Below are 25,947 nucleotides of genomic sequence, written 5' to 3'. Positions count from 1 at the left end.
ATAATGCTCTAACACATGAACAGAAGATAGAATTGCACATGAACCTAATCTATTCATAAATATTCTACAACTATTTAGAAAACTATTTTCTAGACTAGTACATAATCCTTCTACATAATTTACTAACAAATTTATCAAGAATAAAAGTTTTTCAAAATATTTTAAACCTCTTTTCAATTTGTACTCTTTTCTATTAATTTATTTTTTTCCAATTAAAAAAAAATGATGTAAGAAGGAAATCCAAATACATGTGGAACAAAAGTCTTGAGTTCCTTCTAAGTTACTCCCTTTTGTGTTCAATCAAGAATTCAACCATTTGTTAGTCTTTAAGGAAACTAAAGGCTACCACCGAAAAGGACAAAATGGAAAAGAAAACTTTCCAAAATTCAAAGATTCAAACTCTACGAACAAAGAAAAACTCTAAGATACTCTTAAGCAAAGAAAATATAGTGATACTTGTTATATGAAGAATTTATCCAAGAGGGAGAAGATCGAGGTTCAAATATTGGAATTGCAAAACAGATGAAAAATATTTAATGTCAATAGCTCAAGACTTGTTAAAATAAAAAGGATAATAATATTTTGACATTTAATAACCAATAATAATATTATTTTAATAATTTTATATATTTTTTTTAAAAACTATTAAATCAAAAACTATATACAACTATAAAAAGAAGTCAAAATATAATTTTTTAATAAAATAACTTCAAAGTTAACACCAATATATTACTTTCCTTTTATTTATATACCCTACTTTATATATATTTTCGATAGTTGCTCATTTTCAATGTGTGAAGACACATTTCTTTTTTCTTCATCCATCTTTTTTTCTTAGTAGAATTGTAATATAGTTGATTTCTTCCTGTATCACCATGTTTTTTCCTGTACCTCCCTAGAAGACATAAAATGAAAAATTTGTCTTTTTCTTCATCTTCTTCATTGATACCGTTCTTTCGTTCTTCCATTTTTATTTCAGTTCATAATATATTTTTTGGGTTCAAAAATACATTCTTTATATTTCAAATTCTACAGTTTGTAAATTATTTTTTAAGTTTGAAAATTCATTTTTTGAATTTTAGAGTTCGGATTCCAAATTCTAGAGTTAAAAAATCTACAAATTATACAATTCCGAAATAAAAAAATAAAAAACTTTGTACCATTTATCGAAGAGTAGTTTTGGAATTAAAAAAACTTATGGTGGTATAGAAATAAACTTTGGAGGTGCAGGAAGAAATAGCCTGCAACTTGTGCCCATGATCCTTCATAGGATTGCAACGTAGCATGAGTGTGAGCTTTTGTTTTGAAGGAAAGGATGACTCTCTTTGTAACTTCCTTCTCTATTTATTTTCAATTAATTAATCTTTAACTTTTAGTACCTTCTTCTTTGACATTTTTATTTTGTTCAAACTCAAATTTTATCTTCATATTATTCATTCTTGTTACATTCATACCTCATTTTAAATTTCCAAAATTCTAACCATTTTTTTCCTAAATGATTAATTGTTGATAATCAACAAGTCTTTCCTATAATTTTTATACAATTTTATCATGTTAAAATATCGAAATCATCAATAGTATTTTCTTTATTATTAATCATTAAATGGACAATAAATGTAGATATGTCTATCCGAAGAGACAGAAATACTGGCAGAAACAAAAATCAAATTTTAAGAGTTTTAGGATTAATTGTCATCAAGTTCTCTATCTAGATTCTTCTCATTTTTCTTTTCTTCCAGTTTTTTTAATGAACTATGATAACTTTTAGCGTCAGTGGAATTATAACATTCTATAATATTTTTAAATGAATGTAAAATGCCTTAAAAATATAATTTTTTAAAAGCTTTTGCTTTCTCCTTAACGTTGGGGTCCTTACGACTTTCGACATAGATATTAGATCCAAAATCGTTTATTCAAACAAATGACACCACTTTTGAGATGATTGATTTTAAAATGAAATTTTACTGAAACTATACTATTTCATATCTTTCTTTTCTAACAAAAGAGTGCTTAAAAATGAAGATATAAGATTTGATACGGCTTTTTAAAGCACGATTCAGTATAGAAACGTTAACTCTGCTATTTCGTGGCTAGCATTTTTTAGCCTTTCTCTAACTTGAGATTTTATTTCATAGTTTCTTATAGGATAACGCAAGAAGACAAAATTAAACCATTATTCATTTAGAAATGAATTAAATATGTTTTTAATTCATGTAATTTAAAGTAAAATTGATTTTCGTTCATAATCTACATTTATATGAATAGTTATAGTAAGAAAACTATTAAAATGAGTTACTATTAATTTTTTTACTTAACAATTTTTTTTTTCAGTAAGTAAAGTGGATTATATTATAATATTTATGTTAGTGTTGGTATAAAGCCAATACCAATTGAGTTGGGCTGACTAGACACCATGTTTAGTGAGTGAATTTAATCATTGTGTCCTTTTATAATATCTATTTAAAGAGATAATTGTACTTGTGATTGATGTGCAACAGGACATAATGAAAATCTAATAGTTGCCCATGTGGATGTAAGTTGCAGTTGACGTCTGAACCACGTTAAATTTTATGTCGTTTATTTTTCTGTAGTTGATTCGTGATTGTGTGTTGCTTCCGCGTGCGTTTTTCCCATTAGTTAGTACCATTTTTTTTACCTGAAACCAATTTTCAACGTGAAGTGTATTATAATATTATAACATTCATTCCAACTATGAATCAACATGAAATACTATATTTTAACATCATTCTTACTAGTATCTAGAATGTTTAAAATTTGGATTAAGAATGAAAATTAATCTTAAATTATATAAGGGAAAATATATTTAATCTTTTAAAAAAAAGTTTAAGTTTTGGACTAATTAGTGGGTCACCAGTAATCACGCCCATGGTATTAGTGTGGTATTATCATTTAATGAGAGATATGAATGTTTAATGATAGATGGCACCCTTTTGTAATATATTTTCTTATCCAGGAGCAAACAAAGGGTATTATGCTCCAGTTCAATGACAGGTATGCATAATAATTGAGAAGCAACAAATGTGGACGCAAGACTGAGCAATGGTGCTATGAAACTAAACTCTAAAGTGGTGGTAGTAGTAGTGTGGCACACGTTGCTCCTATCTTTTTCATATTTTATAACCATACCAACTTATCTAATTTACTCTCTTAATTTAACTATTATTAAGTCAGCAGGCTTCAGCCGACGCCCGCTTCAAGACAACTTGAAAGAGTTGAGAATATTTTTTTCACACTCAAAAACATTATAGTCAAACCTCGAACATTAGACTTTTCAAAAGGACAACATTCCCCTTCTACTCTCATTTCTCTCTCTCTAAATCTTCCCTTTAACTTCCTCAGTACCCATTTTCTCATCTACACTTGCACATTCTCAAAAACCCTTTGATGTTAAGATTAATATCTGAAGCAAAATGCTAGGGAAAAAGATGGTGTCGTTGAAGAAACTGGCGAGGAAAGTGAAGGGTGTTGGTGGAGCTGAAGCTGAGCCTCCCCACCAAGAATGTCTGCTGAAGGAGTACGAGGAGGAAAAGGAATCCCCCTCTAGCGTGACCCCAACTGGTTTTTTAGCACTTTATGTTGGTGAGGAGAGGCAGAGATATGTGGTCCCAACCAGCTACCTTTGCCACCCTCTATTCAAGATGCTGCTGGAGAAGGCCTACAATGAATTTGGCTTTGCTCAGAGGAATGGCCTAGTGGTTCCATGCACTGCTTCAACATTTCAAGAGGTCGTCAATGCGATTGAATGCAACAATGGCAAGTTTCACTTAGGAAAGCTTTTTCAAGATTTTGCTTAAAGCTGCACAAAACGGATCATCTGCCATCTGCCATCTGCCATGTGCTGATGTATCAGAACTATTTTGAAGAACACTGATCTGGGTAGCTTTAGTTTCAATTGAAGCTATTTCAGCAAACAATTTTCTAGTATGATTTTTCTGACTTGTAAATTAGTTTTTGTCGTATGATAGTGAAGTATCAATAATTCAATACTTTAGTCAATCCGAAGCTTATAATTTCCGAAATTAAACGTGTCCCTTACTTTTACAACTGCCATCCAGTGCCACAAAAGTGACCTCAGTAATCAGTGGCAACAATTGTGCATGTTCAATCAGTCAATTGGATGTTTTCAATGGAAATCTTGTTCAATTAGTGTCTCCTAGATTTGGAATGAATAAAATAATGTACCTGCATTTGGATTTACGTGTATTATGTGCTCTTCCTTTTCAATTTACTCCACCAAGGGCTAGATAAATGAGATTCTTCGTGGATTTATGTGAATGTGTTGGCTACCTTTTACACAAAATCGTCAATGGAAATATTTCTCCCATGTAATCTTTCTTTCATTGTTATACAAAAAAAACATGATATATTGATACCAATTACATTCATTTAACATCTAAAAAGTTATTAATTTACTATAATATAGTATTTTGTTCTATAAAACAGTAGTGGGATACATGTATTTTTAAAGAGTGGTGTCATTTACACAGTACAAAAAAAAAATCAAAATTGACTGTCCTGAGATTTTTAGTGCCGTCGATAGATTAACTAAAAAAAGTGTCCTTAAAATTCTATCTCAATTAATTTGTTTATGCTCAGTGCAGATTTGCCTATAAAAATTTTCATGATTAAGATTTTTTAAAAGTTATTTCGAATTGAAATTATAATAATATTGTTTAATTTATCTTGTGGCAGCAGAACCCGAATAGAATTTTAACAATTTTAATTTTGAAAAGCTTCTTTAATAAATGCAAAATAATGTAATAATTATAAGAAGAGTTATAATGTGAAACAAATTTGAGATTTTTGTAAGTATTCTGAAGTTTTGACTAGAGAATGGTTCTAAGCAGCACAATATTCTAAAAGGAGAGATTGAGTAGGGTGTAAGCCAATTTTTGAATGACATCAATTTTTTGTTTAAATAACTCGTTAAAATTCAATATAATCAGTACATGATGTCACTCCTATAAAAAACAAATACACAAAGTTATATATGTAGATAGGATTGAAGATGAATCTAATGAAAGAAAAAAATGAACAAGAAGAAGAATCAAGAACTCAAATAAGAAGCATGAAAAGAAAGGTACAAATATAATAAATACATAAGAATTTTTAAGGGAGATTTGCAAGAGGGAGGCTAAAGGAATTAAGAGAAAAAAATGATGAAGTTCCTTGTCAAAGGAGAAATGAAAAAGGAAGGTGGAGATATTGCAACGGAATTCAAGAGAAAATAAAGATGTTATTTCTACTAAATTTTTTTATTATTAACTACTCATACTTACTTAGGAATTTACATTCATATAAAAAAAAAATCATTGAATATAAAGATAAAAAATAAGTAGTTGTTATATTGACAAAATTAGATATTATTTTATAGACTAAAAAATTATTAATATATAAATTAATTTTTATTATTTATAAATAGATTCTAAAGTTTTATTATTAATATATATCAATTAAAAAATTATTTATCAATAATAGAAATTAATTTAGATACCAATAATTTTTTTAGTCTTTACATTAGTATCTAATTTAATTAATATAATAAATAATTATTTTTTTGTTTTTAAAATTAATTTTTATATAGTAATAGTGATAGATAAATTTAGACTTTCCTACAAATTTTCTGTAAGTGAAATTAAGTTACCTACGAATTCAATTTCATAGTTACATTAATATTATTGTGAATATCAATAATAATAATAAATTAATATTATTATTAACATTTTTAATAATATTATTAATAATAATATCAAAATAATAATAATAATTATTATTATTATAATAAGATCAAAATGTTTCTTTGGTACAGTGCTTAAATGTTATATGTCTACTAATGATCTTGGTTTCGATTCTCTTGTAACAAAATATTAATAAGATTAATAATAAGAGTATTTAATTAAATATTCATAGGTAACTTACAAATTTATGTTGTAGGTAATTGCAAATTTTCTTATGGTGTTTGAATTTCACTATCTTTCAAGAGAGCAAAGTTTTGACAGACTGAAGGAGAATGTTCTCTTTTGTGTACTCTAACCTAAATGAAATTCAAATTTAAATATTAGTAAATGTAATGTACATGTATCTAACAATATACTCTACTATTAAAATAAAGTAGCATGTGAAACAATCTAAATCCTAAACTCTACACTCTAAACGAAAACATATGCGTGAACATATGCGTGTTACTCCTTTGTTTGTTTCAACACTTAATTAAAATATTAAAAGCTTGGTTGATTTTGGATCTTACCGGTTTTTATTAATTGTTTCTTTCTTGATATCACCTAAAATTTATTTTATATTTATACACTTTTTTATTTTTTCTTTTAATAAAAATTATTTCAGACTTCGCAGTGTGATGAAATTTCAGTCTACTAACTAAGATAATAAAAAAAGCGTATGTCTTTCTTAATATTTTTTTATAAATTTCTATTCAACTATTTTTTTTGTCCTCATCCACTTTTATATAGTTTATAGCAATGAGAAGTAAAAATAATTTGATTTCTCATCTAAATACAAACTAAATTTACACAATAACTTTCCATTTTCTTTTAAATATGCAACTTTGTAGATGAATTGAAATATAATTTTACTATATATATACATATGCTCTATTATATAAACACACTAGTTTAACTTAATTTTAAGTAATAAAATATATTTAAACATTTTTTTATGACAAGTTTCGGACATTTTATAATTTTGAGAAACAAACGGAGAAAGATAATGAAGAGGTGTGGTGTCAAATGGAGACCCATCTTCACCAGTGCTACTGCCACACTTCCAAATTTCTGGGTCACCCTATTCCACCTTCGCTACCATCTTTCTCATGGCGACCCTTTCTTCATGCTAGACCCTTTTCCCCTTCTCTCGTCTCTTGCTCCTACAACAACTTCCCACGTTGGGATTCCAACGCCGAATCCTTTCGACCCCGAAATTTCACCTCCAACGGCCCCAGAGGCAAGGAACGGGAAGAGCAAGAACAAGGTTATGGGAGGAAGAGACGCTGGTGGTCTGATGGGGAAAGAGAGTTCGTGGAAGATGAAGAAGAAGATACTTCTAGAGGGATTGTGGAAGAAGCCATTGATGGTGTCTGGTTTCTGCAGGTGAAGCTCTCTCTCTCTTTCTATAGATTTTGATCATTTTATTACATCATCATATTCATTTATTGTGATGTGGCAATGATGAATTTCATCAGATATTTATGTAAAAAAGTTATATTGATAGTACATATAAATTAAACTCCATAATCCATTATAGAAACTCCAAGGAGTTGATTGAGTAGATATGAAAAAATTTCGCATCTAATTAGTCATGAATTTGAACTCCTTACTAGACTTTAGGATAAGATGAATGCAAGTTTTTCTGCAAATGTTCTTTTGAGCTTGGAGGATTTTCCTGCTTTAGAGTTTAGACTGCAGCAACATCCCTTGCTCTAAATCAGTTACCACATACTTTATTATATAGATTTTGAATTTCTTTCTTGTTTCCTTGCCATTCATGATGAAATCAGGACTCGTATTTGTAGTTAGTTAGATAACTGTTGAAGTGTGAAAATGTGTTAAAGATACTACTGTCTTAATGATTTCCCATTATTTGCCCATGCTGCCATGACTGTAATTAGCTTGTAAAGTGGTATAATTTGCATATTCTCTGTTAGTATCATAGCTCTCTCTTACAACAAGAAAAAGGGAGCAGGGGGACTCTTTTGTATAAAAGCATACATTTTGACTCTGGACCTCAAGTGTCACCCATATTTTTTAGTGAGCTGTTTTAATACATGGAACTGACATAAGAACACAGTGTCATATGGAAAAAATCATATTGGTTGGGGCAGCCATACTTTAATACATATAATTTGATTTTATTGTCAGACAAACCTCAAGTATTTCCTTAATACTTAGCCTGAATGTCTTGTAACCATGGGTTCTGATGATGCTTTATGTAATGTATTCTGTTAGAAACTTGGCCCAATGGGCTGGATTGTGAAATCTGTTAGTGAGGGAGCTAGAGCTAGAGTTAGTGATTACGGTTAATTAAACATCTAACAGATTTTGACAGACAGGCTATAAAGAGAGAGATAGTGAGAGAAGATTAGGGCATTCTGTTGAGTGAGAGATTGGTTTTGGGAGAGATCTCAGGCCTTTTTGAAATCCGGAGAGGAAAACTTGTATTCGATTTTTCTCTAATATTCATAGCTTTCTTAATGCGTAATGCTAAAATTTTGCTCATATTGCTATCAAAATTTCACAACAAATGTAATGGAAATATAGGTTTCAGTTAAGTGCCATAGGAAGAAGCCGTTCCTCACATTCATATATTTCTATTTGAAAAATATTCTATTGCATGAGGTATGACATATTTTGATAATGAGTATATTTTTCTATCTCTAATTTAGAGCAAGCTAGTAGTTGTTTATAAAATTGGCAGACAACTGATTTTCAATGGATTGTTTGTTGAGGTCATCTCTTAGTGATTGAAGCAGTGCATCCTGATGAGAATTGTCTCAGCTAAGCTACAATAATTGTAGTAGTCCTATTGTGGATTTCCATTGCTAGAGACAAGACAAGGACTTGTCTTGCAGATTCTGTTGGCTGTATTTCAATGCATACATGATTTAGGGTACAAGACCACAAAACAACATTTCTTAACCATGAAGTAAGATTAAGGCACCAAGCTCACCATGCAGAAAGATCTTAATAGTTTGCTCTATATATGACATGATCTCACCAAGCAGATTTTAGTATGTTTAACATACTATTGTTCTTCTAGTATAGAAGTGAAGACTGTTATTGGATTCAACAATTTTTAATTACTATCATAGGCAAATAGAACTACAGAATGCGTGGATTGAGGGACTGAAACCTACTCTGATACCCAAGAGACCACACACGGCCTCTTGTTTTGCCCCATGTCTGTCAATATTTTGTGCCAAAAGTCATGACATAGTCTTCAAATTCTAAGCTAGCTATTTGGACCTTTTGGTCCTCATCAAAATTACAAAATCTAAAAATTTGTTGAACTTTAGCCTCTTACTCAAAGTACTTTGTCGAATCATTGGTACCATAAAATTTTGGAATCTTGATGTTGGGCTTGTTCACTTTGATGTTGATAGATTCATGTCTTCTTGAATTGTATTTATGGACCTCCCATTAATCCTCTTCCTCTTTATAATGTTTTGACTCTTCAAAGAGTCTTTTCTCTTCTTCAAATCTCCTCCTAGCATCATCAAATTCTTTGATTTATACTTCTTTTTTTCCTATCTTTCATGTGTAGTCTCTTTTTAAAGACAAAACTTGTCAATTTTAAAGACTAACTAAAAAGGTATCAAGAATAAGCCAAACCAAGTGGAAGAAATATGTGACAAAATTAGATTATGACAAAGATAAAGCACATTTAAAAGACTAGAGTCTACTTAAGTAATGTAGGATTAAAAACTAATAAGAGAACACTTGATAACAGATTAAGACAACCACAATTTAGTGAGGTAATTTGCCAAAATAAAATGAATCAACCATTACTATTGCATCATTTGAGAAAAATACAAAAGAATATAGAAAGAATTTGATTCCCCTCTATTGGGTTCTCATATTTATAATGACATTGGAAATTTAGATACAATGAATGACAGGAAAGAGAAAAGAATAAGAAAAGTCACATCTAGAAACTAGGTACATGAGAAGGATTCTGACCATGAGTTGAATGGTGGTAGTCTAGAAGGATTCTGACCACGGGAAGGCGGCACATGAGAACCACATGCTTAGGTCAGTCAAGAAGACGACGACGCATGGCAGCATGCACTGGAGCCTGACATTGTGGATGAAACTGTAATGGCTAACCGGGTGGATTGTGACCGGACAACAGCATACGGCAGCGAAAGGTGACTGGATGGCGTTTTATTTGCTGGACAGATAGAAACAGGCAGAGTGGGATCGACATGCTTTGTTACCAACTTGAGAAAAATACAAAAGAATAGAGAATGAATTTGAGAGCTTGATTCCCCTCTTTAGGTTCTCATATTTATAATTACATTGAAAGTTTAGATACAATGAATGAGAGGAAAGAGAAGAAAATAAGAAAGGTCACATTTAGAAATTAGGTACAATACAACACAAAGGACAGAGCAGTCTTTCAGTGAAGTCTATTTAAGATGACCTATTTTTAACAGAAACTAAGTTTTAGAACATTTGATTTGCAATTTTATCTTCATATTTCTTTTTCTTTTTTTTAAGACAATGTATCGGCAATTCAATTTTTTTTTCTAGTGCTTTTGGTTCCAAACTTAAACAAAAAAAAAAAGAGATGATTCAAGCCTTGCTTATTAATAATTGTTGCTGTCATTAAGTCATGAGACCATCCTAGAGTAGAGAGATCACTGTTATATAATGCTTGGTTTTCTAGACAATTCTTGTAGCATTTTTACCACTGGCTGCACAGTCAATCTTAATCCAAAACTGGAGGATATTTATTGGCATTTTCTCAAAATCAGTATCTTGTTTACTCATTCTCATTTTCCTTAATTGTTATTCTCTCTTCTTAAGTCACTATATGGATGTTGCTCTCACTTTTGGTTAGGAACCAGGAATTGAGAGTGGAAGATAAAATATATTTGAAATGGATGAAAAAAACCACAGAGGAAAACACTCTTCTCCAAGGGTTTCCCCTTTCACAAAAAGAGCTACTGCTCTATTCCCACAAATCTTTACTAATCTCAATGCACTGAAAGATTGAAAAGCTTTCAAAAGTAATTGCCAGTTACATATCACTTATGTATTTGTAATTTATTCTGTTTATGAATATATTATCCATCATTGCTTTGTCATGTAAAAGTATAATACTTCCCAAAAGCCTTAACTAATTAAGCAGTCAGAATTTTCAACACCCAGTGGGTTAAGAGACTTTTGTTGTTTCTGTTGTTATTTTCATTACATAAGCTTACAACATCTTACTTGTGTCGACATATGGATTGAAATATTTTTGTTCGCATGAGGTTTGGTTTTACAACGTATTTCACTTCTCTTTATATGCAGATTTTGAAATCCTATGGTTGGACTCTACCGGTCATCCTTGCATCGTGGTTGCTATCCAGTGGCCCTAAAGCTTTCCTTATGGCATTAGCTCTTCCCCTTGGCCAGTCACTATTGGCACTAGCATTTGAGAAATTATGGGGACAGCCCGAGAGCAAACCAAAACGCAAGTACAGGACGAGGAGGAAACCCCGCCGTGGTAACAACACCAGAGTTGAGGAAGAACCAGTGGAAAACCAGAAAACCAAAAAGGGGTACCAATCATGGGTAGTTGAAGATAATGGTTCAGTTGATGAGGGCTCCCAAGAAGCAGCACAAAATTTTGGTGGATGGGATCACTTGGAGAGGTCAAGACCCGTGAAAAAGTCTTCCTTTGCCATGGATGGATCACGAACGATTCCTGTAGACGGTGGTAGGTTGAGTAGGAGAGAAAGAAAAAGTGACACACCTCTGCTGTTTCGATTGCTTATTGCAATTTTTCCATTTTTGGGCATATGGACAAAGATGCTGTGATGGTCTCTCCTCTGCCATAACTTGATCTTGGATGAGTTGGATGTCATCTTTTGCATCTTCCTCGGATGAAAAGAAACCAATACGTTATTTTATTGGATGAGTTGGATGTTTATTAATCCTATTTGATTTGTAAGCCTTGGAAGAATCTAAGTTCTCCCATCATAATCATTTCAAACTCATTTTCTCATTTTACATAAAGTGAAAAACTCCTCAAAGAGAGATTCATTAGTGACACTAAAAATAATATCATCAACGTATATTTAAATAATTAAAAAAAATCATTAGAATACTCTTTGCAGAACAAGTAGTGCTTACTTTCCCTTGTGAAACCATTTTCTATTGGAAAAGAGATTAGACATTCATATCAATATTTAGTTTAAAGACATGATTGAGAAAAGTAGTACTCTCAAACCCAATAGGTTATTTTAAATAAACTTCTTCTTTGATTAGACCATTGAGGAATGCGATTTTTTACATCCATTTTATACAACTTCATTTTACCGAATACTGCAAATGAGAGTAAAATTCATATTACCTCTTGTTGAGCAACAATAGCATAGGTTTCAATATAATCTATACTTTCTTTGGTTTTATTCTAAGGTATACTTACTAAGTTCTAGACGTTATTCTTCTAAAACTGATCAAGCTCTATTGCATAACCTTTATGCAGATTTCATCGTATATAATTGACATTCTTTGGTTCAATTTTTGAGATCATGGTTGCTTGATCCTTGAGCTTTGACCTCATTTTTACTTCTTTACTGAATTTCCAAGGATAACATTTACTGGGTGATTCTTGGTTAGTGTTGAGTTTCTTCTAATTGGTTATCATTTCTCTATTAGCTATGTGGATTTTGTATTCCATCCCTTGAAATATGCTAACTAGAAGCTTGATATAAAATGTTTGAAATGAATGAGCTTCTAACTTCTTTTGAAAAGGAAATAATTGAAACGCATAACAGAGATAACAAAAATAATATTTAAATGCAGTTTAAGGCGTATCACGTTTTATAATGTGTATAAAAGTCCTAAAATGACTTTGTTTTAATATTTCAAATCATTTGTGTTTACAAATTTGATTACGTGTTATCACTCTAAATACATGAATATATCTATATACACATTGTTATTAGATGTCAAATGTTAAGAAAGACTTTGTTTGGTATGTTTCGTCTTATGCACTTGAAGGACAAATAAATTACATGGTCAAATGAATTGAAGAACTCATCAGACAAACTCAATAACTTTGTTTGATGTTGTGTACAGATAATCTAGTGAACTTGTCAAAAATAAAGAGAAACTGATAAACTCATTAGAAGAACTGAGGAACTGCGTCTGAAGAACTTCAACGAGTTAAAGAACTTCATCTTATACAAATTGAAAAACTTTGTCTGATCAACTTTGGCAAATTGAAGAACAAACAATATAAATATGATAAACTGAAGCTAACATAAAGCACACAATAAAAGATTCACGTGAATATAACATATTTAAGACCAGATTCATCTAATTTTTATTATCATCAAACTTTTTTGAAGATACTAGATTGGGATTAAATCGTCTAGATGAGCATTAAACCATCTAGGGTGTAAACATTTTGGACAGTAGATAAAATTTCTTCTTCTTCTTAGTCTTATAAAAATTTGTATAAATGCAAAATAGTTTGTATTACTTTAATTTCTTTTTAATAAACTTGTAAATAAATTTGGCTTCAAAATTAGGTCTGAAACTAAAGGGGACAAGGAGGCACCACATGGAGCAAGGAAGGTGCCACCTGATCACATGTTCATGACATGAGAACTAAAATTTAGATTTCCATCTCATTTTAGGTAGCATTAAATGAGTTTTATTTAGACTAAAGTGTAAGAGAAACTATCCAATTCTATAAATAGTTCTCTCTTGCATCTTCTAATCACTTTCGAATCTATTGAAAATTGACATTGCTCTAACAAATCTTTCTCACAGGTCATAAAGGAGAAAATTCTCCCTTACAAGAAACCTTTCTCGGTTTTTAGAAACTTGACTTCTCTTGGAAGCTATTTGGAAACCGGTGCACTTCTTCATCTCCTCTCCATTTCTGCTGCAACTCAAACGGCTTCTCCACCCCTTCTACAACAAGAAACTTCATCATTCTAACTTAATTGGGTCATAATATTGTCGAAAATTGAGAATGAAATAAATCAATAACCTTAAAAAAAAAATCTCTGGATTTTAAAGGCTATTTTAACAATGCTATGGCAACGCTTGCATGTGTCTTGAATCCTTCATTGAGAATTGTAATATATATTTTTCTTGATTTTAAAATTCCTGGCCTGGTAAATTCAAAGACCAAGGAGAATCAAACCAACTGAAATAGAACTGGAAACGAAGTTTATGAGTTTGATCATGAAATTATACACACTTGCTTAGCCTCAGAATTGGCTTATGGTTCAATTTGTTGATTTTCACTGCCACAACTTTCCACAAGTAGTCTCTTCATATGATCGACTAGTCCCTGAATCTGCTCTCTTGAATGAAGGGGCCATGGATATATACAAGCACAATCCAACTTTCCATTCCTTATGGTATCAAATAAGGCTATGGATGGGCCAACACCATGAGCAGAAGCACAACCCACATAGTCTTCCAATCCAATCTCCCCATGCATTTCAGCCGAGTCTCCAAACACAGGATCTTCGAACACAGAAATCAAGGCAGTTCTAAGTGACGATGAGGGTGTCAAACCGGGGTTGTCAATAGCCTTGCACATGAGGTAGTTCAGGTCAGACATGTCTGAGAAATGCTTGTTGCAGTTCATAGCATTTATAAAGGAGGTATAGCTTCTCTTTGCCAACTCCCATAGGGCTTCTTCACACACGTCATGTGTGTTCAGGATGGCAGAATGGTAAAATCCTGAAGCAAACAATGGGAAGCATAGGCAGCAGAATGTTAAAATTATAACAAGAAATTAAAAAATGTATAAACTTCCTTCATCCGCTCGGATTATTAATAATTAAAAAAAACACTAAAAGTCCAGTGCCTTGGAGGTACCCAATTTCATAGCTTTCATATTTCAAAAGAAGAAGCATCAGGAAATTATCTAATTTGTCATGAATAAACTATCTCAAAAGCTTAGACTGAGACATATGAATAGTTTTATATTATATTATATTATATCCCTAACATGACTAATTAATTAACTAAACCTGTAACAAATGATAGGAATCCAAGAAATGTTTTTACCACTCTGTACTAAATCACATAAAATAATTCAAGAGACATTGAACACTGAGAAGGTTTGATATTGTTTAAGCTGCAGCTGTCACTTTGTAACCCACTAAAATAATTGTGACTTAATAAGGTTTTGCAGTTTAACTTAAAAATTAGTAGTACATAGAGGAAGTAGTAATCTTTATATTATTACAAAAAAAAGAAACAATAATCTTTCCAATTTATTGCAAATAGGACACAGGCTGAAAAAAAGATGTCAAAGTTGGGTATGATGTCGAAGTACTAGCAGCAGGATAACTAAGAAAACAAATAATTACTAGAAAATATGGCTTACCAGCATGGTTGCTAGGAAGGACAGGATCAAGAAGTGGGCGGCAATCAACAAGTGTTACTACAGCATATTTTTCTCTTTGATAATTAGGAAGGCACTTAGAGGTCCATGCTGCCATCATTCCAGCTGCTGCAAGTGCCCCACAGAGTTTAATCCCTCTTGACTTGCATCCCTGCATGATCTTTCATAGTTAACTTAATCCATCCAATTGATCAGACCATAAACAAAAAATGAGTTCAGACTAGAGTAGGATGCCATATTCACACTTCACAACAATCAGACTGCGACACCTTGAATGAATGGCCAATACTATTTTCTCACAAATTATGTTATCATATTTGAGGTATGCTCCACTTTGGAGTTCAAAACTCCATAACAATTTTGTTTTTAAAAGATATCTTAAAGAGAAAGAAAAATATATCTAAATTAGTCATAATTTCGACTTCTGGAATTATTAGGTGTACCATAACAACCCCCAGAGGACTAAGGGAAAGATGCTTCCCTCCCCCAAAATTCTATATTTCTTGCTTCTATTAACTATGCATTTCAATATTTCTTGTTTCTTGTTTCGATTATGCATTGTTTAAAGATTGAGTAAATTATTTTTATGTAAATAGATGTTATGTATCTTTGGAGGTGCGGGCTCACCTCTTTAACCCTCAAGCTTTGCAAGACACTTGCCATTAGCAAAAGTTAAATGGATTATTTTTATAGTGCATGTTAATACAAGTACACTTAAATGGTCCAACTCATCCGCTAGTAAAAAAATTCAACAAAAGACAATATTTTGTTATTGAACATTAACAGCTATAACTTTAAAAATTAACTCAAAAAATATAGACAGTAATACTTTTAATTAATTAGAAAATTAAGAGAATAAAATAAAAATATTATACTAACTGAATAAATAAAATTCTTGCCGCGACTAGAAAAACTTCACATAGTATAAAATCAGTCATTTTTTCATATTTTATAATTACTTTCTTTGTAGGATCACTTCAAACTATTAAAGAACTGAGAAAGTTAATATAATTTAAATAACTTATAAGAAAAGTAAGTGCGATAATTTTCCAATAGAAAAAAGGAAGAAAAATATTTAAAGGGATCAATATATTTTACTCTAATTAACTATTCAGATATATAACTTACCTCGATGAAAATGGTTGTTCTTCCGGAGTCATGAATTAAAAAATTTATAAAAACCATAAATTAGGATTTCACACCAATACGAAGATATTGGAAAAAAGAAGAGGGTTGAGTTGGTAACTAACAGCTAGAAGGTTCTTGGTTTCTTCTGCATTCAGTTGCAACCTCACTATCCTCGATCTTCGAAGCGAAGCAGCATCCACGAAGTTCAAATTCGAGAACCTGAGCGCGTTGAACGAGTACCCGAGCACGTCCAACCCACGCGCCCAGAAAGGCTTGTGCATCTTCCCCTCGGGTATCAGATCCTCTATTGCCAAACTCACTTTCCCCTCCCCAATCTCGGCGGTCCCGGCGCCGGAGAAGAGGTGCAGGAGCTCCCTGAGCAGGGCCACCGCAGCGGCGCGGTCGCATGCGGCGGTGTGGAGGCGGAGGAACACGGCGACACGGTCGTGGGCAAGGGTATAGACGGAGGCGTATAGCACGTCGAGGTTGCGTGGTGCGTAATCACACCAAGTTTTGTCGTTCAGCTGGTCTTCGAGGAGCGTGTGGAAGGGGTCATCGTCACCGTTGGACTGGGCCTGAACGATGCGGGCCGTTGAAGCGAGGTCGAATTGTTGGACTTGGACGTTGGATGAGGCAGGAGTGAGGAACTGGAAGGTTTGGGTGGAGGGGTCGAGGTGGATCTTGGAGCGGAGGATAGGGTGGGAATTTTGGAGATTGTGGAGGGCATTTTGGAGAATAGTGATTTCGGGTGGTTTCGAGAGGAGGAGGCCGAGCACGGTGACGCCGGTGCCGATGGGAACGGCCTTGCACCAGCTATACTCTGTTCCACCGAAGGCGCGGGCTTCGATAGGCTCGGACGGTTCCGGGCTTTGGGCCTCGTTATCGCCGTTGTGGGCCATTTGAATTGAAGTAAACGAGTCAGTGAGTGAGACTAGAAGAGTGGAAAGCGAAATGAAGAGGGATGAGATTACGTAAAAAATATGTTATCTTTATGGCATTGGACCACTGTCTTTCTTTTGTCGTAAAGTGTGTTCCATTAAATTTTTGATTCGATAAAATAATTATCTGATTTCCTTTTTTTAAATACTGTTTTAAGATTTTTTAGAAATATAACAAAAAACTATTTAAATAAATATTTATAAGATTTTTTAAACTTTCATATCACCATAAATATGTAATAGATATATACATGGTCTTACCAATAATGAGTTAAAGTACCGATTGTTCAAATTATATGAATGAACCGACTTTCTATGTTAGATTGTTGAGTTATATTATCGGGAATTGTATTTATAGATCATTAAAGCAGTATAATATCTTAATAATAATTAGAATTATTTAATATTATGTTGACTTATATGATAACATGGATCAGTTATTTTCTAGTACTAACGAGATAAGTAAAGGTGGTTAATTATTATGAATATTAAGTATCCGTGATTTACACATCGAGTAGTTTAATATATATAATAATTAAAACATATATAAAATAATGAAAAAAAATCATAAAAAAAGTATTTACTATTTATCTTAAATTTTGAAAATGGTAAAGTTTTGTAAACACTGACACTTTAAAAAATAGAAAAGTGATTCTATTAATAGTTAATTTTCTTATATAAAAAAATTCTGATAGAAGGGTTATTTTTTTGCAGTCTTTTTCCCTAATAATATGTTTTTATTTATAAGATTCCAGACTGGAAGATAGAATTTACGTTCCGTTAATGTAGGTTGAAATTGATGGCCTTACAAAGCAAGAAGAAAACAGAGTCACGTTACGGCAGGTAGAGTGGGGTTTGCCAGAGTTATTTCCCCTATAAACCCTTCTCCAAAACAACTTAGACCAAATGTTTACCATTTTTTAGAACCAAATTTTGAGTTTATTATTTTACTATGGTTGATCAGAAAAATGTTTTTAAAATTAATTTTTATAATAATTTATTATTGTATTAACTGTTATAAAAAAAATTAAAGTATTATTAATTAAAATAAAACGTATAAATTATTACCGTTAGTTAATATTATTAATTTAAATGTGTTGATATAAATTAATAAATGTAGAGTATTGATTTTAAAAGTTAATGATAATTTTAAGTTTATATAAAAATGAATAAGTTAGTAAGTTTACTATTATTAATTTAGAACATCTTTTAGATTATTTAATTATTTATTTTCAAATTATTTTTAAAATTATCCATCTTAATTTTAAAATTTTAATTTATAGAAACAAAATAATGTTCATTATCAAAATTTAATGAAAATTAAAATAATATGGCTATTAATTTAATAAATCCTTGAACAGTAAATTTAAGTTATATTAATAAATATATTTCTGCATTTAGTTTCCTATCGTAATTTAAAATGGTTATTATTTAGATAAAAATAAATATATCTATATATATAACATTATATTTTTGTTAAATTTTAGATTAAATAATTAAATTTCATTTAATTATATAAATATATTAAAAGTAAATATTCAATATAAATAATAATTGAAAAGACATATTATTGAATCTATAAGGTGTGAACAGAATTTAAAATATTTATGTAAAGTTATCGAAAATAGACCAGTAGATGGTCTAATAATCACTTTGTCTAAGTGATCTTAAAAACATTTTTATAAATATTGTTCGTAAGACATGTGTGAAGGATTTAAATAAGAATAGATAACGCAGATGTATTAAGAAGAAAAGATAAAAAATATATTTTATATTAATCCACTCTAATGGAAATATATTTATTATTTTTTAAGTAATTCATGAAAAGTCTTATAATTCAATCATTTATTCATATATAGTGTAGAAATAGATAAAATATACAGATGAGATTTGTGTATTTAAGTTTCTTTTAAATATTCTCAAATTAAGATATGATAAAAGATAAAAAAAACAAAGCTTTAACTTGTGAAACACGTTTTTCATAAAAGTGACGTTTAATAAAGATTGTCATAAAACTTTTCAAAATCTGATTAGTAAAAACTTTCCTTCTTTTCTTTTGTTATTTATTGGTAAATAATATGTTATTAAAAAAATGAAAGTAGAGGGAGTTTATTCACGGAGTTTCTTACGTAATATTATTTGAATATACAATCACTCTAAATATTATTTAAATTGTAATAATTATTTATTAAATAATGGATATTCTTTAAATATATAATTACTTTTCATTAAATATGAAGTATTATTTTGAGTCAGTCACTCCTAACTAAATAAGAGTTAAAAAATTATAAGTTTGTTAACTAAAATAGGATATCGTTCAAAGATCGGATACATAATTAAAAATATTTGTTTAGACTTCGAATACAATAGTTTTGACATTAAATTGATTTGGATCAATTTCTTTTTCTTCTTATAATGTATTAAAGTGTTAGACAATGCATCGTTGAAATGATAAACTTTGTAATTAATTTTTATGTTGTGAAGAATTTTAACTTTTGACAAAGTTGTAATGATTTTCATACCTCTTATGGGTGGTGTATGATTTACATCATATATTTTATAAAATCACTCATCATAAAGTGTTAAATAAAACTAATTATACTAAGAAGTGTGTATTATCTATAACATTCATGAATGTTAACATATACATAGTCTAGTAAGCCCAATACAATGATAACAAAAATTGTGGAGAAAAGGGTGTGTATTATTACTAATCAATCACTAATATATAATGAGTATTTTTGTTCACATAGTTTATTACATAAACTGAGTTTTCTTGATCTAAAATTGATTCATATAGTTTATTACATCGAGTTTTCTCAATCTAAAATTGATTCATGTAGTGTGCTACGCTAGTTCCAATACATTACATATTTTGAGATTTTTTTTTACCTTTTGTAATATGTGTGGAGACTTGTAATAATGAATATTCCAAAAAGAAAGAAAAAAATCCCACATTGCTTATATTACTCCTTTTTAACTTTATATATTAACATACTTTACCTATCTTCGAATCTTCAAAGTAGGTAATAAGGGTTGTGAGCTATGAACCATCAAGTTATGAGGCTAATTTTGACTGTGTGTGATGATAGTGTTTGAGCATGCGTTAGGAAACCTTGTCTGTGTTCTTGGTATCTTTTAGTACAATTATCAAATCAATAATACATTACACATATATGAATTAAATTAAAATTACATAAAAGAGTTAAATATGAAAGTATAATACGAAGTGCCAAATCCATAATACATATCCCACGCCTAATATAATAAATTGTGATATAAATAAACTAAAATAAGAATTCAATGTAATATAAATATGTTAATTTATTTGCTATAAATGTTTAGAAAGAAATTGAGGAGAATTATTGATTGTATCTGTTTGCAGCTTCAACAAGGATAGCTTTCATCTTTCCAACAAGCTCCTGCACGAGTTCCCTAGAGTGCAACGGTGCGGGGTAGACACACACGCAATCCAAGCTTCCATCCCTAATGGTGTCGAAAACCGCGATCGAAGGCCCCACCCCGTGCACGGAGGCGCACCCCATGTAGTCCTCAACCCCGACTTCGCGTTGCTTGGCGCCGCCGTTGTCCACCACAGTCTCCTCGAACACCGACATCAAGGAGGTCCTCAGCGACGCCGCCGGCGTCAAGCTAGGGTTCTCTATTGCTCTGCACATCAGAAAGTTCAAATCTGCCATGTCCGCAAAATGCTTGTTGCAGTTCTTGGACTCGGTAAACGTTTGGTATGTCCTCTTCGCTAGCTCCCATAGAGTTTCCCCTCCCTTCATCTGGTGCGAATTCAGAATGGCAGAGTGGTAAAAACCTGAACATTACCAAGGGCTTTCTCGTCAGTGAAAACATATTTTGTTTCAATTAATAGGGTAGCTGTACATATACCAGCATTTTTTATTGTTCCTTTAATGCTACTTTTGTCTTTGCCCTGTCGTGCTATTCCATTCATTCTCACTCTTTCCTTATATTGATACTTAGAGATTTGAATAGCATTCATTTTTTGGGATACAAATGTTGCTGTATTTATTTATTTTGGTAGGGAATACCAAATGTCAAAGATGAGATAAAATAATAATAATATGATTAATTTTTGTGTTGTCAACCCACCACTACATTAATGAAGGGTTGTAATAGCGAGACGTTCTTCTTACTGGAATCCAAAATAAAACTGTTATATCAACTTCACAATTAATTATTGCAAAAATCGATAACTTTCGTACTTTTACACAGCAATCAAGTTGAACAGTTTTTTGGGGGAAGATACTTACGGTCTTTCTCAGATAAGAATTAATTTGATTGTACAATCTAATAAATAAGGCCATATATATGAGATTATACATTTTTTGTTTTTCAAATATGTTTTTGCTAAAACATATCTTTGTCGTAGATAAAATTATTTAAACAAAAGACAGTAACAATACGATGAGACTGGTTCTGCTAACAAAGTTTTACTAGGTATAATGTTGGTGCTAACATGATATACTTGTTTCACTGGTAGTGATTGTGTAAGTAATTGTTTTGATAAAAGGAATTGGATAATTGATTATGTTTGTGTAAAGTAGTCATACTTACCAAAATTGTCAGTGAGGGGTGATTCAAGACTTGATCGGCAATCGGTGAGGGTGACGACCCCATACTTCTTGGAGCTTAGTTTTGAGCAATGGGTAGCCATTAACCCCGCAGCAACCAACACCCCACACAGTTTTATCCCCCTCAACTTGCAACCCTGTAAAACTCACATAAGCTGTTAATAAAAATCCCACCTTAAGCAAGGGTCATTATTACACACGCAAATAAATGTTTTTTTTTTTTCCATTTTTTCTTTCTGAAAAAAGTTATCATTGACCAATCGCATTTACTACCTTTACCATCCATTCATTTTATTTCACCCGTCTCACCGGCACATAACTGCTTATAGGTGTGAAAACATTATTACCTGCTAGTCATAGAATTTGTTGTTGAAAATGATTTTATTATTTCTGATTGAATGAAAGAGAGTAAAATGTATGAATAGTTTATTAATTAATGAATTGTTTTTTTAAAAGGTGGAAGAAAACCTTAAACCAGCATTAAAAAAAATGAAATAGAAGGTAGGAAAGCAGTGTAGTGTAACATGAGTGTAGACTTACAGCAAGAAGTCCCTTGGTCTCGTGTTGGTTGAGTTGCAACCTAACCACTTGAGAAAATCTAGGGTTTTTGGCGTCAATGAACTTCAAATTGGAGAGTCTGAGAGAGTTGAGAGAGTAGGCGAGCATGTCAAGGCCGCGTGTCCACACAGGCTTCTTGCCCTTGCCACGTGCCACCAGATCTTCAATGGCCAAACTAGGTTCCTCTTTCTGATTTTGGCCAGTGCCATGCTCTTCATCCATGAGAGTGAGTAACTCCCTGAGAAGTAGCAGCGCGGTGGTTCGGTCACACGCGGAGACGTGAAGTCTGAGTGCTACCACCCAGGTGTTGGCGTTGGGGAGGGTGTAGACGGTGGCAAAGAAGACCTGGTCGTCGGTAGAGTCATGCCACGTGTTGCGGTTGAGTTCGAGTTCGAGGATCTGGGTAAGGGGGTCGGAGACGTTAGTAGGGAGGGTGAGTGAGGTCAGTGTGATGGAGGGGGTGGGGGAGGTGAGGAAAGAGAATGTGTTGTTGTTGTGTAGGAGTCGGGACCTGAGGATTGGGTGGGAGGTTTGGAGGGTTCGGAGGGAGGCTTGGAGGTAGGAGATGTCAGGGGGCTTGAAGGTTCGGAGGGCGAGGACGGCGATGCCGGTGCCGCCGCGGACGGCACGGCACCAGCTGTGCTCGGTGTCGCCGACGGTTCGGGAGTTCGGGTGGACCATGGTGGTATGTATGTAACTAGGGTGTGTGTGATTGGTTTGTGTTGAGGAGTAGAAGAAGAATGGCATGGAGTATTTATAACGATGCGTTTGGCTTGCTCCTTCAAAAGGAAACAAAGGGAGGGAGGACAAGAAGAGAGGGATGGATGCATGTTTTCTCTTAACTTTAAATGAAACAGATGATTCAATTAAATATAATTATTTTATATATATATAAAAGACTTTCATAGTTTTTTTTATCAGCAATAAAAAATCAATAAATGATAACCACTTCAGGGTGGTGTAACCCTTTTAAAAACACACATACAATTTAACTCCTAACTCGACACCCAAAACCGAAAAAAAAAAAACTTTCATAATAATTACTACATTTAAATATTGGTCCTGATTTATATTTTTAAAAAAACTTAAATACACCTAATGGATGATAAAAAAAAATTATTTCGTTCAAATCTGTATTTTTGAAGTTAAATTAGATAATTATAAATATAAATAAATTTCAAATCTAATATCTTTTATAATGTTGACGTGTTTTCTATTTCTATGTTTGTTGCTTTATAATTTTTATAGTTATATCAACTATTGTCAATTCATTATGCTATTATTAACATGTCAAATTTAGGATGATGTATGTATCATCCTTTGAAGGATGTGGTTTATTCACGATGAATGAAGAGAAGAGTTCACAATATTTTGGAGTGGAAGAAAGATCACTGGTATAAATTTCTTGTGGTAGACTTGAAGAGGGGTTCACCTTTCAAGAATTGATCAATCAAGACTCAAAGACTTTTGTATAAATGCAAGAAACTTACCATCCATATTTAGTAAGTGTCTTTAATTCAAAACTTACTTGTGATGGAGGAGTGCTCGTATCCAATGTAAAAGGTGTAGAAATAGTTATTGATTAATAATTATGTATGGGTTAACATTGCTCAATTCAATATGGGAGGAGAAACTGCATCTGATCTTGAAAATTTTAGATTTATCTTAATTGTTTAAGGACATTAATTGCATTTAAAGTACCAACGTTAGGCAACTCAAAATTGGTTGGATGAAGATGAATGAAAGATTGTTATAACATGGATCTTGGCTCCAAGTGGGTGTAACCAATCAAAAGATTATATGTTGCAATTTCATTTATTCAATAATGAAGCTAATTAAATACCAATTCACATCTATGCAATCCTCAAACAAGATTGGAGAAATGCTCCTCATAGAATGGGGGATGACCAAAAGAAAAGATGAATGGATGTTCAAAAATGAAGAGCAAGAACAAGTACTTGGAGAAAATGTTGGAGTCTTTGCAAATTTTTATAAAAAAATACACTCAAAATGTAGGAAAATATTCATAATATTAATATCAATAACAATTTTAATAATATTAATAAAAAATAAATAATATTATTAATATTAATATTATTATTAGTATTAATAATATTAATTTTGATTATTCTTAATATTAATATTATTATAATTTGTATGTAAAATCAATAGGTAATGACTTTATTTATCTACTCATCAAATTACCATTATCTATAATATCTTTCAAAAAATTTATCGCCTCAACACACCAAAATACGTTTTATCTATAAACCCTAAACCCTAAACACATCAAATTATTTTATCTACAAATTATTGTCGTCAAACTACTTTATATTATATAGGAAAAGATCCCTAGGTAACTTAATTTGATCTATGGATAGTAATTCATACGTAAAATTTGTATGTAAGTTCTAATTTATCCATGAATCCAAATTCATTGGTAATTATGAGTAGGTAATAACAAAACTTTTTGTATTGCACGACTATATGACTCAATCTTCTTTTCATATTGATTCATATTCCACTTCTCATGTTCCTCTATGAACGTCAAAAGTTATTTGGAAAGTGGTTAAGTAGTTTAGTATTTCTCATGAAAAACATTGATACAATCATAATTATTTTTCTCAGAAATATTGACCTTTGAATTAGCCTCCCAATTGAGGATCTTGCACATAATAATTAGTGAAAGAAACAAAAAAATTGAGTAACTAGAGTCACATAATTAAACAACATAAACAAGATTCAAAGTGCAATTAGGAAATCCATTACCTATTAATGGTATTAAAGAGCCATTAGCAACCTAATAGATATAGTTGAGACTAAACTTAAGGACACGAAAGACTTAAGGATCATATGACATGTGATTTAAGACACCGGAACCAAGAATCCATAAGAAAGGAGACATACTTGACGAGTTAGAGGAAGACAAACCTTTTAAGGATGAGGTAAATATTACATATGATTGAGTAGCAAGAAAGGAACACAATCCTCCTTTTCTCAAGCCATATTCAACTACAAAATAGAATAACAAACAACATCAAAACACAAAATAACACAATAAAGGAAATGACCAAAACAAACCAAAGTAAATGACCATAATCAAACTATAACATAAACAAAAAAGAGATGGTAGCTATGCATAGTGGAACACAACAAATGACAAAGCTAGAATAAGATCGAATTATAAACAAGACTTAAAATCTCAATAACATTGCATTGTGCTATAAAAAGTCTCAATCACAAATCAAACTTTAAATATGATGATAAAAACAAAATAAAGGAGGAAGACAAAGGAAGAAAAATATAACTTTTTATATTAATTTAGTATTTAATAATGATAACATATAAAAAAATATAAAAGTATGTTTTTTAATAAAACTCATGTTAGGCAGCATGTGTCATCATGAAAATAGCATAAAACTAAAAAAAAGAACAAAAATATGGGGAACTAAATCAAACTCCCGTGGAAAAAAATAAAACAAAAAAACAAAAAATACTCTCAAAAAGTGACCTAAGCAACTATATTAAGAGTTTAAAAAAAATGGAAAATAAATAAAGACAAGATAACAAAAGAACCTTCTCTAATGCATAGCTCCAAAAGA

At 31.5% G+C, this 25,947-nt stretch overlaps 4 protein-coding genes across 6 annotated transcripts; 2 read left to right on the top strand and 2 right to left on the bottom strand.

The window, feature by feature from the left end:
• Positions 1-3,198: 3,198 nt before the first annotated feature.
• LOC137828274 (auxin-responsive protein SAUR21) lies at positions 3,199-4,350 on the top strand. Its single transcript, XM_068634764.2, has one exon. The coding sequence runs from the start codon at positions 3,432-3,434 to the stop codon at positions 3,813-3,815; it is 384 nt and encodes a 127-aa protein (XP_068490865.1). The 5' UTR covers positions 3,199-3,431; the 3' UTR covers positions 3,816-4,350.
• Positions 4,351-6,711: 2,361 nt separating this feature from the next.
• LOC137830328 (uncharacterized) lies at positions 6,712-11,799 on the top strand. Its single transcript, XM_068637601.1, has 2 exons — positions 6,712-7,124; positions 11,049-11,799. Exons 1-2 carry the CDS (start codon positions 6,765-6,767, stop codon positions 11,556-11,558), a joined length of 870 nt encoding a protein of 289 aa, XP_068493702.1. The 5' UTR covers positions 6,712-6,764; the 3' UTR covers positions 11,559-11,799.
• A 1,665-nt stretch (positions 11,800-13,464) lies between these two features.
• On the bottom strand, positions 13,465-17,326 carry LOC137830327 (uncharacterized). 3 transcript variants are annotated; one of them, XM_068637599.2, is made up of 4 exons: positions 16,371-17,326; positions 15,103-15,271; positions 13,960-14,450; positions 13,465-13,667 (listed from the first exon to the last, which is right to left on the bottom strand). In XM_068637599.2, exons 1-3 carry the CDS (start codon positions 17,145-17,147, stop codon positions 13,981-13,983), a joined length of 1,416 nt encoding a protein of 471 aa, XP_068493700.1. In that variant the 5' UTR covers positions 17,148-17,326; the 3' UTR covers positions 13,465-13,667; positions 13,960-13,980. The 3 variants fall into 3 exon arrangements, with proteins under 3 accessions (XP_068493700.1, XP_068493699.1, XP_068493698.1); XM_068637598.2 differs by lacking the exon at positions 13,465-13,667 and adding an exon at positions 13,810-13,870; XM_068637597.2 differs by lacking the exon at positions 13,465-13,667 and having other exon boundaries at positions 13,810-14,450.
• A 3,065-nt stretch (positions 17,327-20,391) lies between these two features.
• Positions 20,392-23,143, bottom strand: LOC137830326 (uncharacterized). The gene is made up of 3 exons (XM_068637596.2): positions 22,328-23,143; positions 21,771-21,924; positions 20,392-21,009 (listed from the first exon to the last, which is right to left on the bottom strand). Exons 1-3 carry the CDS (start codon positions 23,090-23,092, stop codon positions 20,549-20,551), a joined length of 1,380 nt encoding a protein of 459 aa, XP_068493697.2. The 5' UTR covers positions 23,093-23,143; the 3' UTR covers positions 20,392-20,548.
• Between the last annotated feature and the right edge of the window lie 2,804 nt (positions 23,144-25,947).

Source organism: Phaseolus vulgaris, chromosome 7, assembly GCF_051622355.1.
Source record: "Phaseolus vulgaris cultivar YP4 chromosome 7, ASM5162235v1, whole genome shotgun sequence".
Classification (NCBI taxonomy): Eukaryota; Viridiplantae; Streptophyta; class Magnoliopsida; order Fabales; family Fabaceae; genus Phaseolus; species Phaseolus vulgaris.
This window is presented reverse-complemented; position numbering and strand designations above follow the sequence as displayed.

Bases quoted from the DNA above. Each gene is read 5' to 3' on its own strand.
- LOC137828274 (XM_068634764.2), top strand. From the start codon at position 3,432: ATGCTAGGGAAAAAGATGGTGTCGTTGAAGAAACTGGCGAGGAAAGTG.
- LOC137830328 (XM_068637601.1), top strand. From the start codon at position 6,765: ATGGAGACCCATCTTCACCAGTGCTACTGCCACACTTCCAAATTTCTG. The intron at 7,125-11,048 runs GTGAAGCTCTCT...CTTTATATGCAG, and splicing joins ATGGTGTCTGGTTTCTGCAG to ATTTTGAAATCCTATGGTTG.
- LOC137830327 (XM_068637599.2), bottom strand. From the start codon at position 17,147: ATGGCCCACAACGGCGATAACGAGGCCCAAAGCCCGGAACCGTCCGAG. The intron at 15,272-16,370 runs GTTAGTTACCAA...AAGATCATGCAG, and splicing joins AAACCAAGAACCTTCTAGCT to GGATGCAAGTCAAGAGGGAT. The intron at 14,451-15,102 runs GTAAGCCATATT...TGTTTGCTTCAG, and splicing joins CCTTCCTAGCAACCATGCTG to GATTTTACCATTCTGCCATC.
- LOC137830326 (XM_068637596.2), bottom strand. From the start codon at position 23,092: ATGCCATTCTTCTTCTACTCCTCAACACAAACCAATCACACACACCCT. The intron at 21,925-22,327 runs GTAAGTCTACAC...TGAGTTTTACAG, and splicing joins AGACCAAGGGACTTCTTGCT to GGTTGCAAGTTGAGGGGGAT. The intron at 21,010-21,770 runs GTAAGTATGACT...GGTAATGTTCAG, and splicing joins ACCCCTCACTGACAATTTTG to GTTTTTACCACTCTGCCATT.